At 40.1% G+C, this 17366-nt stretch overlaps 1 protein-coding gene across 5 annotated transcripts in view; it reads left to right on the forward strand.

Moving 5' to 3' along the window:
• CSMD3 (CUB and Sushi multiple domains 3) overlaps positions 1-17366 on the forward strand; it is a 584176-nt gene that overhangs the window by 519477 nt on the left and 47333 nt on the right. For 4 of the 5 annotated variants that reach the window (XM_081918582.1, XM_081918583.1, XM_081918584.1 and 1 more), the window contains 5 exons: positions 1783-1956; positions 4595-4780; positions 9366-9539; positions 12067-12249; positions 15925-16101. In XM_081918582.1, coding sequence (XP_081774708.1) covers positions 1783-1956; positions 4595-4780; positions 9366-9539; positions 12067-12249; positions 15925-16101 — 894 coding nt within the window. Of the gene's footprint in view, positions 1-1782; positions 1957-4594; positions 4781-9365; positions 9554-12066; positions 12250-15924; positions 16102-17366 lie in introns of all 5 variants that reach the window. The other variant, XR_014170321.1, reaches the window with a different exon arrangement.

A 17366-nucleotide genomic window follows, 5' to 3' on the forward strand; every position in this document is an offset into this window, starting at 1 on the left:
CACTCCAGTGATGTATTTCTCTTTTTTTTTTTTTTTTTTTTTTGCTGCTGCTGCCAAAATGGACAATCTTGTGCAGTGTGTGTGTGTGTGTGTGTGTGTGGAGAGAGAGAGAGAGAGAGAGAGAGAGAGAGAGAGAGAGAGAGAGAGAGAGAGAGAGAGAGAGAGAGATATTTTTACTGGGGTGCAGATCAGGTCCTGGCATGGCAATTAGCCATCCCTGGTCTAGCCCAACCCTATGCTCAATTCAGGATGCAAGTACATAATCTTTGGGAAATGGTTGACCAATTTAAACAGGCAAAGGAAAGCCCACCACCTCCAGAGGCAGTCTGCTTCACAGCTCTTAACAATGAAAATGTTCCTCCTGATTTTTATCTGAAATATATTCCCTGCAATTTCCATCCACGGCTGAACTCCTTCTTCATCTGTAAACTAAATTGTAGTGGGGATGAAAACAGCCATTTCCCCATCTCAGTTATTTTAGAAAACTGCATTCTTTTGAAAACATTTCCTTCAATAAATAACTAATCCTGTTATTCCCCCCTCCCACGAGACTTAGAATAGGCTGAACTATTTCTTTTATATTGGTCAAAAGTTAAGGAACATAATCTACACTTCTTCAGGTAGTGATGGTTATAGTTATTATTACAGTGCCATCAATGTACATGGTGCTTTACAGGATTTCATAAGCAAAGGCAGAGAGGACTCTGGCCCCAAACAGCTTGCAATCTATAGTTGGCAATGGGAAGACAGCAGAAGATGTGGAGGGAGAATAACTGAAGGAAAGAGTGAATGGGAAAAAATTCTGTGAAACATTTTTATTTTTATTTTCCAAATCCTCAGCATGGAATGATACTGAAGTGTGTGAAAAACAGTAAATGCCATGTTCTGTCCAGGTTAGGATGTCATGTTAAAGTATGGTTTAGCACTTCTGCCTTCACCGCCAGGCAGAAATTATTTCATCGATATTCTAGACTGAGACACAAATATATTGCTGTGTTTACATCCAGGATAGAACACACAATAAATAGCCCTAGGTCATGTGCAGCAGCACCAGAGATGGCTTCCTTCAACAACAACAGAAGGACTGCTTGACTGAACAAAGTAGAGTTTTCTGCCATGCAGGTTTTTCAGGAAATGGTTGGAATAAAGGTTAAAATAACGGGGTATGTCACAGGAGAGATAGTAACCACCACTCATTGCCTTATAATACATATCTGGAAGCTCTGCAGTATATTGCAGTATGTCAATGAAAACAGAAATAAAAATTCTGATCCCTGTAGCAGTTTCTGATTTTATTTTTTTTTACCTATATTTAAGTACCAGGTGCAATTTCATTATAGTTTTTTCTTTTCTTTTCATAATAACATTGTGTTCAGATGTATAGCCAGATCCATTAAGCACTACATTGTGAATACATGATTGCACTGAAAGCCAGCAAAAGCTTTTTGTAGATCAGAACACTTTGGAACCTCCTGCCTCAACTGGGATACCTTCTCTTACAGAAGGTGGTCATTTGCACTTTCACGAAGATTTCAAAAGTAAGGAGGCAAGAAAATATTCAAAATAATTGTATCTGCTTGGTGGTGTAGCAGTAAAACTGCTAGCACATTTGCAAAGCTAAGCAGGGTCCAGTACGGTTTCAAATTGGATGGGGTTTGGACTAGACGCCCATTGAGGTTCTGTCCAACTCTACTATTCTGTAATTGTTTTAAAGTCTTCATTATAGGTTACAGTGAAAAGTGATAACTGTATGCTTTCTCTTTCACTCACTTCTGATGTTAGCTGTTAGCTGTGGTCATCCTGGTAGTCCAATTTATGGAAGAACAAGTGGGAATGGTTTCAACTTCAATGATGTTGTGACATTTTCCTGTAACACTGGTTATGTTATGCAAGGACCAACAAAAGCCCAATGTCAGGCAAACAGACAATGGAGTCATCCACCACCCATATGCAAAGGTAAGGCTGAAAAAAAAATGTTGTAAAAATGGGAAGGGATGTCTGCTTGTTTTGCACACAAGGATGATGTCCAAGTCTGTGTCTGTATTATGCACCATTTGAGGGCGGGGGGCTGTGATTTGAGATGGGCAGAAAGCCTTTTAGGGTTTAAAATACTTTTCTCAGCTTCAAATATAACATAATTCCCAAAAGATCCTATTTTTGTCCATCAGACAGCCCCTGTAGGTGAGTTTTAAGGCGGCACAGAATGTAAAGCCATTTAAATGGTATTTTCATTCATTTTGCTTTATCTCAAAAAGAAGGGTGATTGTGTTTCACCTTTTCTGCTGGAAGCTATAGCTGAAATGCCAAGCCCTTCAGAAAGTTTATCTTACAGGTGCTTTATTTGTTTGACCTCCTCAAACTCATAGGGTTTTGGTTTACTTAGCAATGATTACTTATTTTGGTGCAGTGGACAATAGCATATAATATTATAAACATTTTTGCCCTAAGTGGTCAGAGGCACAAGGTGTGTGCTGATTTGACTGCACATGCTTTTGGAATGCTTAGATAGCCTTGAATTTTTTTGCCATATTTTTAAAGTAGGTTTGGACAACCTAGTTGATAATGAGCATCAAATCCATATCCTTTGGAATTGTATTTCCCCCAAGGGAAAAAACAAAAGCCGTGTTCTCACTTTGAAGACTATGACATTTACATCGATTAATGTTGAAATTAATCAAGACTTGCTGTTGCCTGGTAGAAACTGGTAAACTTTTCAACTAACTGCAAGCTTGCAAGTTGTTTCATATCAAGCTAAACTAATGTATCCCCTCTAGTAAGTTCCTGTCACAGGGACAGGAAAAAACATAGCAGCATTCATAATGAGAAAAATTACTCATAGAACTACACCCCCCCCCAAAAGAAAATCATGCTCAAGGCTGTTGTGTAACCCACCATTTTGCTCCATTTCTCTTTTATAGCATTCTACTTGTTTCTGACACACATATTTATTTTCCTTGACTTTCATTTCCTCATTTCTTCCCCTTTTCAGTTTATAAATAATATCATATCCCCACCCCATAAGCTGAAGAACTGATAGATAGTCCACTGGACGCAGCTCACTGATTAAGTGCTGTGTTTTAGAGCCAAACAACATCCCACAAAACGTACACATTTTACCATAATTTCCTGAGGTGGAGAAGAAAATCCTGCCACTGCTTGAGTTTGTGATGACCTTCAGGACCACCTTGGATATGAGGTGGATATTTGGGTCTACCACATGTGCTGATTGGTTATTTATTAGGAGTTGAGGTTGTGCGGCAACATGAATGTTACAATTATGTTGTTGGGAGTGTGTGGATGGAAGCATAACTTCTAGAGCAGTGGTTTTCAACCAGTGTGTCATGGCACCCTGGGGTGCCTTGAATGACGGTCAGGGGTGCCGCGGGCAACACTGGCCTCTGTCCCTCCTTCCTCCCCTCTCTCCTCTGATGCCCTCTCTGCCTCCCAAGAAGCTCCACAGGCAAATGGTGCCTCTGGAGGTGGTCAGTGGGGCTGGTTGACAGGAGCTGAGGCAGAAATGGAGTAAGCAAGCAAGCAAGTAAGCGGGTGAGGGAGCCCAGCCAGCCCGTCTGCCAGCCCCTCTGCCAGCCCTTGCTGTTGGGAATGGACAGACAAGCCCCAGGCCTCTGTGGGGCAGTGTGAGGAGGCACTTCTCTTTGGGGTGGTGGGTAGCAGCTCAGAGACTAGGGGTGGCAGCAGTGGCTGCCCAGAGGACTCCCAAGGAGAGGGGAGAGGAGAGGATGCTGTGGGAACACTCCACAAGGGAGGGTGTTTGAAAAAGTGTGAGAGGCTGCTAGCTCTACAGGCAAGGGGTGACATAACTGGGTGCCGCAGAAAGCATGTAGTTTGTCAAGGGAGCCATAAACTCAAAAAGGTTGAAAACCTCAGTCCTAGAAGTGAGAACGGGTTCTGATATAGAACCGGGTCCCAAGTAGCTGTGGGACATAAGACTTATAGGGATCTAGAATTGAAGAGAGCATCTTTCATGTTTATAATACTAATACTAATTTATTTATACCCTGCCCATCTGGCTGAGTTTCCCTAGTCACTCTTAGCGTCTCCCAATCAAGTGCTAAAAACAATACAGCATGAAATATTAAAAACTTCCCTAAACAGAGCTGCCTTCAGATGTCTTTTAAAGATAAGATAGCTGCTTATTTCCTTGACATCTGATGGGAGGGCGTTCCACAGGGCGGGCGCCACTACCAAGAAGGCCCTCTGGCTGGTTTATGCTTGGCAGCGATTCTTTGTATGTGGTTATTATTTTTTTAACCATGGATTGAGAGTTGTCAAACTATACAAAAAATAGCTACCATAAAGTGAGGGCAGCATTCTGCCTGTGCCTATGCCTATTTTTATTACTGGTTTAAAGAATAGCTTTGTGCAAATTGCTGCTTACACTGTTATTCGTTTTATTCTCTGCATATTATTTTTCACCTGAAGACCTGTGGGAAACTTGCACATTAAAAAAATGTAAAATTCACACATAATTAGTTTTTTTTTTGGGGGGGGGATCTTGTTTGTTTGTTTATAATCAAGCAGTATATCCATTTTATGAAGTAAATAAATGAAATGTTTACTGTTTTCTGTTTAGTGGTCAACTGTTCTGATCCGGGAATCCCTGCAAATTCCATACGAGAAAGCAAAATTGAACATGGGAATTTCACCTATGGCACAGTTGTCTTTTATGATTGTAACCCTGGATATTTTTTATTTGGATCTTCAGTTTTAGTCTGCCAGCCAAATGGTCACTGGGATAAACCTTTGCCAGAATGCATTAGTAAGTATCTTAGAATAAATATCATTATTCATAGTAAATTATTATTAGTAGACTGCAGCCTTAGTTACCTTTCTGAAGTTTGTTTGCTTATTATTGTTTTGTTTGCAAATTCATTGTATATACACATTATTTCTGAGCATATCCACAGCCAATTTCCTTTTACAGTGAACATGAAAGGTCATCGGTTTTGAATAAAAGGTGTCTAATTATTGTCTGTGTTCTTGAATTTGTTGCTTGTTTATTTCACATTACTGCATAGTTTTCTTATCCATTCCTTAAATGATTCTATTTTCCATTCTCTGTTTATACAGTCCAATACAATCTTTGCTGCTCAAATCTATTTTATTTATTTTATTTGACAAGATTTACCACTTAGGCTACGAAAACCTCCAAGTGGTTTATATAAAACAATATAAAATAGTCATTAAAATATGTATAGAATTAAGCATTAAAACATATTGACATAAAATTTATCAATATAAAAATAGAAATGGGTTTTAAAACAATTATACATACCAATATTACATTTTAAAATTGCATTATTTGGTAGGCTTTACTGGAGGGAGGAGAAGAGTTTTTAGCCAAAAATATCACAGTGAAGGACCCTACATAATGATGGGTAGGATCAATTCCTTGCAAAAGCAAAATGAATATTATGTGGCACTTGTAAAAGGATTTCCTATTAGCAATTATGATGCAACATTCCACAGTAAGTGCAGCATCTTAAAAAGCAGAAACATCACCTTGCGAACAAAGGTCCGTATAGTTAAAGTTATGGTATTCCCAGTAGTGATGTATGGAAGTGAGAGCTGGACCATAAAGAAGGCTGATTGCCGAAGAATTGATGCTTTTGAATTATTTAGAGTCCCATGGACTCTTGAGAGTCCTATGGACTGCAAGAAGATCAAACCTATCCATTCTGAAGGAAATCAGCCCTGAGTGCTCACTGGAAGGACAGATCATGAAGCTGAGGCTCCAATACTTTGGCCACCTCATGAAAAGAGAAGACTCCCTGGAAAAGAGCCTGATGTTGGGAAAGATGGAGGGCACAAGGAGAAGGGGACGACAGAGGACGAGATGGTTGCAGTGTTCTCGAAGCTACCAGCATGAGTTTGACCAAACTGTGGGAGGCAGTGGTAGACAGGAGTACCTGGAGTGCTCTGGTCCATGGGGTCATGAAGAGTCGGACATGACTAAACGACTAAACAACAACAACATCAAGTACAAGCCTCATATAGGCAGTTTTGTGGTAATTCAAGCTTGAAGTTACCATTTTCTGAACCACTGTGGTCAAACCATCCCTCTCCTCAAGGAACTAATAATTATACATTGTGGCACTTGTAAAAGGATTTCCTATTAGCAATTATACATAATTATACATGATTATACATTATTATTCTCAGTGGCTTTTGATGTCATTGGTCATGGTATTTTCCTGATCCAGCTCTGAGAGATGAGTATTGGTCCCACTCCTACTTACAGAGTCATATGCAGAGAGGAGCACTGGGGAACTGTTTTGGCTTCATAGCCATTATACTGTGCTGTACCACAGGGTGTAGTATTGTCTTCAATACTGTTTACTGTCTAAATTTAGCCATTTAAATTCAGAGCAGTTGTTCAGAACTTTGGGGTGAAGTCAGGGCCGCCTTAAGCATATCCGGCGCCATGGTGCAAATATCATGAATCTAATGAAGCAGTCTATGATATATCAAGCTGGAATGAGATGTGAAAGCCCTCTTTTGTAACTCAAAAGGTTTTATATTAATAGCCATTTTAATTTTGGGGGATATCTCATTCCTTGGGACCAATAGCCCAATGGTTCCTGCTGCTTTTATAGCTGCTACCTGTTGAGTCTTCCTCAAGTAATTAGCAAAAACAAACAAACAAAAACCACATGGAAATACAAGGGTATTGTCGTCATCAATTTATTTCAAATATTATAATTTCAATTTATTAGTCACCAGACCTTCTTTCATTTTTTTTCTTTAAATGCTATAAATGCTAGGGAGCCCTTGAACATTTTTTCAGATTTAGTGAGAATAGAGATCTAGAAGTTAGTGGGGACATCGAAACAGCTCAGTGACTTTTGCTTTTACTATATACTTAATTACAAGCTGTAGCATTCAAATTCTTATAACATAACATATTCATATATAATGTATTCAGAAGAATGTATTTGCCCCAGGGCAAAGTTTTACATTTTCCTTAAGTGTGTTAGTGGTCTACGTATAATGGCCCCTCTCTTTCAGTAGTTCCCCCCCCTTTATACTTTCTGGCAGCAAAATTTCTCTTGTATATTACTGATAATCTGTGAAAAGCTTGTAGCCTGACACACAAAGCCAAATTCAATTAAATATTGCTTTAAAATTGTGTCTCCTAGCTTATCTTGACAACCTTTTTTTGCTCCTTTTCAGTACTATGGGTGGGTGGGCGGATGGAGGAAGCAATTTCTTTTCCAAGGCATCCATTATCAGTGTGGATAATGTTCTACACAATGGAGTAAGGGATCTGTACTCTTATTTCTTTTGTTCTCGTTGAATAGGTGCCTGTTGGCCTAAACAGTTAAGCATTGTCATTAGTTTTGTAGGGCTCACTCATTACTTACAATATGTATATATAAGCACTTTGCCAAAGGCCCTTGAATGCTAAAGAAAAAGAAAAAAAGCAGCGCTGCCCAGTTTTACAATGTATTTCTTCCACGCACAGCTAGGTTACTTCCATTCCTGCTCACTTTTGCAAAATATATAATATTCTGTCTCCAGCAGAATTGGATTCAGGTGCATTTAAGAGCCAAGAAAAGAAATAATCAATCAGCATGACATGCAGGAAACTGCTTTCTTGCCTTTATATTCTGTTCTTTTAAATCTGTTTTAAATTTTCTGCATGGTTGCATCCAGAGGTTGATAGCAGATTGCATGTGAAATTGCAAACAAAACCACACATTGGTGGAATCTAGGATGGAAAATTCTGATTTCCTTTGGGTTTCCTTTTCTAAATTAGAAAAGTGAACTCTGTTTTGAAGGAAACATGTTGAAAAGTCCTAGAGCCAATTCTGACCTTATTGTCCATTTTTGTTTTATTCAAATGTACAACTAAAAATGTAATATGCAAATGAAAGCGGCATGTGTTTGCAAGGATGTATCAAATATTAGGCAGGACTGGATGTGCCTCCCTGTTGAAACTATACTTGGTGGCAAACCCAAGTTTTCTAGAATAACCCCACTTAAATGACTTTGGTACATTTCTGAAAAAGATAGTTCAACAGAGCCCTTTGTTTGGTGGCTGATCATAATTATTCCATTGTTTGTTGTTGTTTAGTCATTTAGTCATGACTGACTCTTCATGACCCCATGGACCAGAGCACACCAGACAATCCTGTCTTCCACTGCCTCCCGCAGTTTGGTCAAACTCATGTTCGTAGCTTTGAGAACACTGTCCAACCATTTCGTCCTCTTTCGTCCCCTTCTCCTTGTGTCCTCAATCTTCCCCAACATCAGGGTCTTTTCCAGGGAGTCTTCTCTTCTCGTGAGGTGGCCAAAGTATTGGAGCCTTAGCTTCAGGATCTGCACTTCCAGTTAGCACTCAGGGCTTATTTCCTTCAGAATGGAGAGGTTTGATCTTCTTGCAGTCCACGGGACTCTCAAGAGTCTCCTCCAGCACCATAATTCAAAAGCATCAATTTTTCGGCGATCAGCCTTCTTTATGGTCCAGCTCTCACTTCCATACATCACTACTGGGAAAACCATAGCTTTAACTATACAGACCTTTGATGGCAAGGTGATGTCTTTGCTTTTTAAGATGCTGTCTAGGTTTGTCATTGCTTTCTCCCAAGAAGCATGCATCTTTTAATTTCATGGCTGCTGTCACAATCTGCGGTGATCATGGAACCCAAGAAAGTAAAATCTCTCCCTGCCTCCATTTCTTCCCCTTCTATTTGCCAGGAGGTAATGGGACCAGTGGCCATAATCTTAGGGCGTTTTTTTATGTTGAGCTTCAGACCATATTTTGCGCTGTCCTTTTTGACCCTCATTAAAAGGTTCTTTAATTCCTCCTCACTTTCTGCCATCAAGGTTGTGTCATCTGCATATCTGAGCCTGTTGATATTTCTTCCGGCTATCTTAATTCTGTCTTGGGATTCATGCAGTCCAGCCTTTCGCATGATGAAGTCTGCATATAAGTTCCATAGTGACTGACAAATGTTCTGCAAACTTTCTTCTCTTTTTTCAAGGAGAAGTATTTTTGAGTGCTCCTCTCTGGTCCTGCCACTGCCATACCTCCATAACACCCATTTTGGGGGACTAACTGCAGGCATGGCAAAGCTGACTGAGCCCTGGCTGAACTGGGATGTGCAAATTATTACATTGTTGTATCCTCAACTGAACACATTAGGGACTTGATGCCTGCTGAGCCTGGGTAGGCCAGGAATCAGTAGCTGAGCCAGAGAACCTGAGCTGCTCATCCACGTGGATCTTGCTGTATGATGGCCCCAAACTTGCAAGACATAGTAATGGTGGTGAAGGCAAATTGAATTGCATAGGTTGGTGATTATAACGTAATTTTTATCTCCAATATTTATGCATCATAGTGATTGACTGTGGGCATCCTGGTATTCCCCCAAATGCGATCCTATCTGGAGAGAAATACACATTTGGATCTACTGTTCGGTACTCTTGTACAGGAAGACGGTCACTAATAGGCCAGTCATCTCGGACATGTCAATTGAATGGACATTGGAGTGGATCTATGCCTCATTGCTCAGGTACCACTTTTGAAGTATGTGAATGTGCTTTTGCAACCAATTCTATGCTTGTATTAGTTTTGGCTGGAACTTGCTTGCCTTTCAGGAAATTGAAAATCAAAGCCAAATGTCAGTCACAAGATATAGCTGCAGCCAAAGCTAAGTTCCACCATATGAGTATAATGAGTACTGAGAGGAGAAATGGAAAGTTTCTAATTATCTTTAACATGAAGAATAAATGGTCAGTGAAATAAGGCAGTTGGCCAGTTGGTGATGAATAATTATATTCTATTACTGAGAATGGTGTTGAATTCCATATCAAGTGTTTTTGCATCAGTGTCTTGATTTGCTTTTGACTAATATAGTGACAAGTTTAAACCACTTACATAAGGGGATGGTTGCCACTAATACTTAATAGAGCAATGTCGACAATGACATTGGTCATGCTGGCTGAAATGGCTGGGAGTGATAGTCCAAATTATCTGGAGGGCACCGGGTTGGCAAAGACTGCTGTAGAGAACTGTGATGGTCTGCAGAGAGGGGCAGTGTGTCTCAATGTGTGGAGCATGGCACATATGTAGTGTAGTCATGAGGGTCCCTGCAATGGCAAAGAACCCAGCCCCTCCCCACTGTCAGTAGGAGGAATCTGATGGTATCCAGGATAGGAAAGACTTGGTGCAGAAAACATCAAAGGCACTCAAGCAACCATCCCACCAGAGACTTACTGGTAAATGGAAATGAAGCTCTAAAGGCAGTAATGCTTTCATCCTGTCTTCCTGAGAATCTAACCTTGTAAAGTAGCCTCTAGAACTCAGCATATTTTCACAGACTTATATGTGCTCATTTGGACATGCCATTTCCCTACTAATCACATCACAAAAGCAAGATACAGTAATTTCTGTTAACATATTTTATTTTTTAAAAAAAAATTACTTCCAAAATGCTGCCTTGATCCTCTAATTTTGATCCACTAATTTTCCAAACTCAAGGAATATTAAATTTAATTGATGATCTGCATTATCAAAATTTCTGAATTTCAAACTCATAATTAAATTTTGATGGGAGTGTTTTGCATATTAAATTCAAGTTTCTGTTTTATGAACAAAATAATAGGATATGTGTCCCTGAAAAGCAAGAGTCCTATGTTGTCCTTTCAAAATATTCCCTTTATGCGCTTTGATCTACAGCATAGCTGCAAAAAGACATAAATCTGTTCATTAAAAATTACTAGCAGAAAGACGTTTTGCAATGTAAAATGATTGATTATCACTTCAGAGATTCCATGGCAGGCAATAACCCTTCTGACCACTACATGGAGGCCTCCTTTGGATCTGTAATTGAGCCAGTTTTCCTTCTGCTATAGCTTCACTGTGGACAGCATTACTATATAGGTAGAAAATCCTGCCTTCTCCTATTCACATTCTGAGCAGTTGCACAGTTGTTTGGGAAGATCAGTAATAGTAGTAATTGTAAAAAGGTGGTATACAATGTAGAGCTCACCCTGACCCAGTGCAGACAGGAAACTGTTGGCATGGTGAAAAGATCAGCATTGAACCATTTGTTCCTTTGATGACCAACAACCTGCCTCTCTTGATGGTCATTTGGGGGACTACCTTGGCTGTGGAGCCTGGACTTCAGCTCTGAAGTGCACCCTTTGCTGCACCATTGAAAATGTTGGCAAGTGTGTGAATATTTGCTGATGATTTTTTTTTCTTGGTTTGTATGAGTGTTTGCAAGATCTTCATGCTCAGAATCTCACTGGAGCTTAGAAAGCCATTTCTCCACTTTTCTATATTATGTTTTTAATGGATCACTTGACTGAAGCATCCCGATAACTTTCACTTTACTCTTTCTTTTAAGACTATTGCATAGCATACTTTACTTGAGTGATGCATGTTAATGTATTACAAATTGATGAACAGTGACTGTCCTTTAAATTATTGGCCATGAATCACTTGAAATTTCTATCAAACTCAATTATGTGCTGTCAAGAATCTCTGAATAAAATCAAAGCACATTAAATGGGTACGGGTTCTGCATACTGTTTTAGTATACAGATGACTCTCAACCGATGTACATTTAACGTGCATGATTTCAACTTTACGCACTTGGTGGCCAGCCATTGAAATAGCACAAATTTAATGCACAGAAAGCAGAGAGCTTAAAAGCTCTTTCCCGGTGCAAAAAAAGAGAAAGTTTTTAGGTTGTTTGCCTTGCTTAGGATTGGGGTAAGGCCCATTCAGCACACTGGCTATGGAAGGTAATATTGCTCATGGGGGGACAGTTCTGGTAATAGTTTTGACTATACATGATTATGGCTTTACACACCATTCCTGAAACGTAGTTCCCATGTAAGATGTAAGTGAACTGTATTTTGATATTTGCATTGATTATAAATTGTCTTCTATTGTTATGCCACTTGGATACTTATGTACTGTTCCCCATCCGTTTCAGTTACTATATCAGCTCTGAAAACAGAAGCAGCAGTTTAATACATCACCTTTTTTGTGTATTCCCTCTGAAATAATCTTTGTACCGCAAATTCTAGGTGACAATGCGGGATCCTGTGGAGATCCTGGAATCCCAGGTCATGGTTCTAGAGAACAAAGCAACTTTAGAATTAAAAGTGTTGTGCAATTCTCTTGTGAGCTCGGATACACCCTTCATGGATCGGTGGAAAGAACATGTCTGGCGAATGGAAGTTGGACAGGAAAGCAGCCGGAATGTAAAGGTAAATCTCATTGATGATTGGAATATAATACAACCCAGTATTAGTAAAAAGATGTGCTCAGCACAACAGTGCTTGAATGTCAAAGAGCTTAAGTGACCATTTTGTTTTAAATAAGCCCAGATACTTTGAATTAATTTGTGGAATGCTGTCCCCAAAGAGGCCTTCATTACATAACTTTAGGTGCCAGATAAAAAACATTCCACTTCTTCCAAGCCTTTCATTAATTAAATAAGTCATGACCTTATAAACCATTGAGGGGCGTAGTACAGTAATGATTTTTGTAACTATGTTATGTATTTTTTTATGTTTTTCTATTGTAAACCTCCCTGTGGTCCTTGAATGAATGGCGGTATAGAAATTTGTAATATCAATAGTCATTCATTATCACTCAGGGTGTTATCCCTGCCTCACTGTACCCTTGCCCTATTTGGGCCATCTTAAGCACTTAGGGACACAGGTGGCGCTGTGGGTTAAAGCCTCAGCGCCTAGGACTTGCTGATCAAAAGGTCGGCGGTTCGAATCCCTGCTGCGGGGTGCGCTCCCGCTGCTCGGTCCCAGCGCCTGCCAACCTAGCAGTTCAAAAGCACCTCCGGGTGCAAGTAGATAAATAGGGACTGCTTACCAGCGGGAAGGTAAACGGTGTTTCCGTGTGCAGCTCTGGCTCGCCAGAGCAGCGATGTCACACTGGCCATGTGACCCGGAAGTGTCTCCGGACAGCGCTGGCCCCTGGCCTCTTAAGTGAGATGGGCGCACAACCCCAGAGTCTGTCAAGACTGGCCCGTACGGGCAGGGGTACCTTTACCTTTACCTTTAAGTACTTTCACCCTGATCCTTTTGGGCTGATATATCTTGATCCAGATTCGCATGAGCTCCTGCCAGCTTTCCCCTTGTAATCAGTTTGGTTCAGGATGCTTTGGGAAGATTATGTTTTAGCTGACAAGCTCTGAATTTGTCTGAAGTAACCCACTTCAATGCAAGAATGATCAGAATCTGATGTATATACGCCTACAAAGTGCTGAAGGACAGGACTTGCACATCTGAGCAGCATCATATGAACATTGCACTGCATGAACATAACAAGAATCTGCTGGGTCAAGCCAATGCTTCATGCAGTCCCAGCATCTTATTATTACAGTGGTCAACCAGATGCTTATGGGAGGCCTGTAAGCTTGACCTGAGTGCAGCAGCACTTTATCCACTTTTGATTCCCAACTGATGTACAAAAGTACACTGCCTCGGGCAGTAGTGGTAGAACAAAGCTGTGGTTTCTAGTGGTCCTTGACAGCCTTATTCTCCATGAATTTGTCTAGTCCTTTTTTAAAGCCACCCAAATTGATAGTCATCATTGCATCTTGAGGGAACAAATTCCATAGTTTAGTTTCATTTGCCTTACAACATTTCAATAATAATAATAATAATAATAATAATAATAATAATAATAATAATAATTTATTTATACCCCATCCATCTGGCTGAGTTTCCCCAGCCACTCTGGGCGGCTTCCAATCAAGTGTTAAAAACAATACAGCATTAAATATTAAAAACTTCCCTAAACAGGGCTGCCTTCAGATGTCTTTTAAAGAGAAGATAGCTGCTTATTTCCTTCACATCTGAAGGGAGAGCGTTCCACAGGGCGGGTGCCACTACTGAGAAGGCCCTCTGTCTGGTTCCCTGTAACCTCACTTCTCAGAATGAGGGAACCGCCAGAAGGTCCTTGGTGCTGGATCTCAGCATCCAGGCTGAACGATGGGGGTGGAGACGCTCCTTCAGGTATACAGGACCGAGGCCGTTTAGAGCTTTAAAGGTCAGCAGCAACACTTTGAATTGTGCTCAGAAATGTACTGGGAGTGCTCATTGGATATACCCCTGAGTTCTAATGTTATGTAGGGTTGCCGTATTTCAAAAAATGAAAATCTCAACACCAAAAATCTTCAAAAAATGAGGGGTTTTTTTGAGCTATTTTATATGAAATTTGCCAAAATCTACACTACTGACATGAGCTGCCACAATCTGGATTTTCCCGGACATTTCAGCAAATTTTGCTTGGACGCTGTTTACAAGGGCTGAATACCAGCTGTGTCTGGGAAATTCTGGGTCTATGACAACCCTAATATTATGAGAAAGGGAAGGGGGGAAAAGAACTTTATTCATACCATGCATTTTTTAATGACATCTGAAATAATAACACAAGAAGATACACTGTTCTGTCATTCTAGGTTGCTGCATAGGCACATAAAGCAATGGAAATCTTAAGGACAAGAGTAATAAAGGGTTGTCTATACATGAATGTGATTGCAAAATTGAGTTGAAAAACAGAGTCAGTGTTAACGGTTTTAGTTTGCAACAGTAACATCATCACATCAATGAACTGTCTATACAATATTGATTTACATCTGGGCTGTAGGTTAACATTAGCAGAAGCAAAAGACAATAACCTTAGATCACTTCAAATGATTTGAAAATGCTGAAATGCCATGAAGAAAACAAATTAGAAGAGACCTGCTTTTTCATGGCATAAATTTTATGTTGTGCATTGAACTTTCAAGACGGCTGTGATGTCATAAAATATAATAATTCTATCAACAAAAGCAAAGAGAAAAGAAAGAGATCTTCCTTTTCCCAATAACATTGATCAAAACTGAATAATGTGAGTGGGTTAATTACATTTAAATAGAATTATTTGCAGGAGAGGAGCACTGGGAAGTAGGTATCCTTTAATATAATGCATCCTAATCTTTCATAGCCTTTTGTTGTGCCCAGAGGCTACAGTGTTGAGTAATTACCATTGAGAGTAGTATTTTTTCTCAGGAGGTGCAAAATATCAGAGAACACATTCTATGGCAAAATTGGATACAATGATAAAACTAATAAAAATTCAAATATTTGGTTTACTCAACATGCTACACAAATATATAATTATAGCATGGTTCCCTTAGAAATGTAAGAATCTGCCTTATACCATGTCATATCACTGACCCCTATAGCTCAGTGTTGTCTACATTTATTAGCAGAAGCTCTCCGGGGCTTCAGGAATTAAGTTTCCTACTTGACAACGATAGCCGGGGGTCGAACATGAGACCTTTGGCCTGCAAAGCAGGTGCTCCAACACTCACTTCTCACCAACATTTCATCTGAAGCTTAAGTGTCAGCATTTTGTGAAGGGGTAGCTCTTCCTCGGGTGAAACACTTGTGGAATTGCTAAGGAGGTCGGAGAGTCCTGGTTGGACGTGTGAAATCTCACAGCAGAAGAGATTTTGGGATGTTGCCAGCAGGTTCCAAATAAAGCTAATATCAATGCAGATGTAGTAGTTTCTCCTCAAGTGAAACCTACGAACGTTTGCGAGTGCAACAAAGGATATCTAGGCAAGACTAGGATGATTAATTGCCAGGGGATGTACACTGAATTATGTTCAGTTTATTCTAATTGCTCATTGATTGATTTGATTATTTGGAACAATTTGTAGATCAGGCATCCCCAAACTCGGCCCTCCAGCTGTTTTGGGACTACAGTTCCCATCATCATTGACCACTGGTCCTGTTAGCTAGGAATGATGGGAGTTGTAGTCCCAAAACAGCTGAAGGGTCGAGTTTGGGATGCCTGGTGTAGATCTTCAGTGTTTGTTGTTGCTTCCATCTTGCACCTTATTCCTGCATTTCCCACATTTGAATTTCCAGCTGTCCAATGTGGTAATCCTGGGACAACAGCTAATGGGAAGGTGTTTCGAATCGATGGCACAACATTCTCTAGTTCTGTAATTTATTCCTGCATGGAAGGCTATATATTGTCTGGACCTTCCGTAAGACAGTGCACTGCGAATGGAACGTGGTCTGGCTCCTTGCCAAATTGCACAAGTAAGTACCCTTTTATTATTTAAGATGTTGCAAGTTTATAATGAACTAAGTTACAACAGGGTGGTGGTAGATTAGGCAAGAGGGTTCTCTGCAAAAGATGGGCTTTTCAAATTGTGCTGTTTCCTCTGCTGCCGCTGGTTCCATCCATGCTGCTCTCCACTTCTGGGTCCTACTCCAGCTGGGTTCTACTAGTCTTGCACGGTTCTCTGCTTCTGGCTCCTATTCGCCGCTCCTCTCTGTCCAATATACAGCTACCTGACTGTGCTACTGGCAGCTGCTGCAGCCAGCTTAAATACCCCGAGGTGGACCAGAGCAAAGCCTTGATTCCTCAGGTCTGCCACAAAAGCATGGCCCCACACCCTGTCCACCCCAGGCCACTTTGAATGTAAAATTTGGGGGTATCCCGTTGCCCCCAGTGGCAGGCTGAAGCTGAAGCAAATGGCCAACTGCAAGGGATAAACATCTCCCCCCCCCCCAGCATCTCTCAAGGGGCTCTCCTGGACCATAACTGCTGCATCCCTGGAGGTAAAGTGTTCCTTCTCTACAAGGGTTGGGTTTTTCAAGAGTGCAGACCTTTGAAGCAGCCCCCATGCAAAACTGTGTTGCCATAGGTAGGGATTGGGGGCAGTTTGATTCAGGGTGCATTCAAAGGCCCACTTTCTCAAAGAACACAAGAGCCAAACATAGGCACCCTTCAAAATTCACACTTCTCTGAACTTTGCAATGCAGCTCTCCAGCCAAGTACCATGTACAAAAATGTATATAGTAAAGTATGTATATGAATACATAAATTGGAGAAAATAACTTTCTGTGCCAAAAAGTATGTATGTATACAAAATCACATGCAAATATGTGTGTACTAGGAAAAATATGCAAAAGCATGCTGACAAATTTTAGTTGCCACCTTACTGATTTTGCCTGGTAAGTGTTGTAAAGGGCTGCCTTCAAGATTTATTTTAACAATTAATGTAACCCAGTATTTCTCCCCGTATGTCATTTGTTTTCCTTATGTAAATTTTGCAACTTTAATGAAAATCACAGAAAACCTCTTGGCAAAATCATATTCTTTAATATATTTAGTTCATTGTTGCTGTTTTGACCATCATGGTCATATCAACCACAGAAAAACAGTATTAATAATATATAAATTAATAAAATATTGAAGAACAACATCAACCAAAATATGTCTTAACATTGAAATATACCAAAATACTACTACTAATAGTAATAATATGCATTATACATGTTATTTAATAAGAAATCTG

Source organism: Podarcis melisellensis (genome assembly GCF_964234715.1).
Source record: "Podarcis melisellensis genome assembly, chromosome: 7".
NCBI lineage: Eukaryota > Metazoa > Chordata > Lepidosauria > Squamata > Lacertidae > Podarcis > Podarcis melisellensis.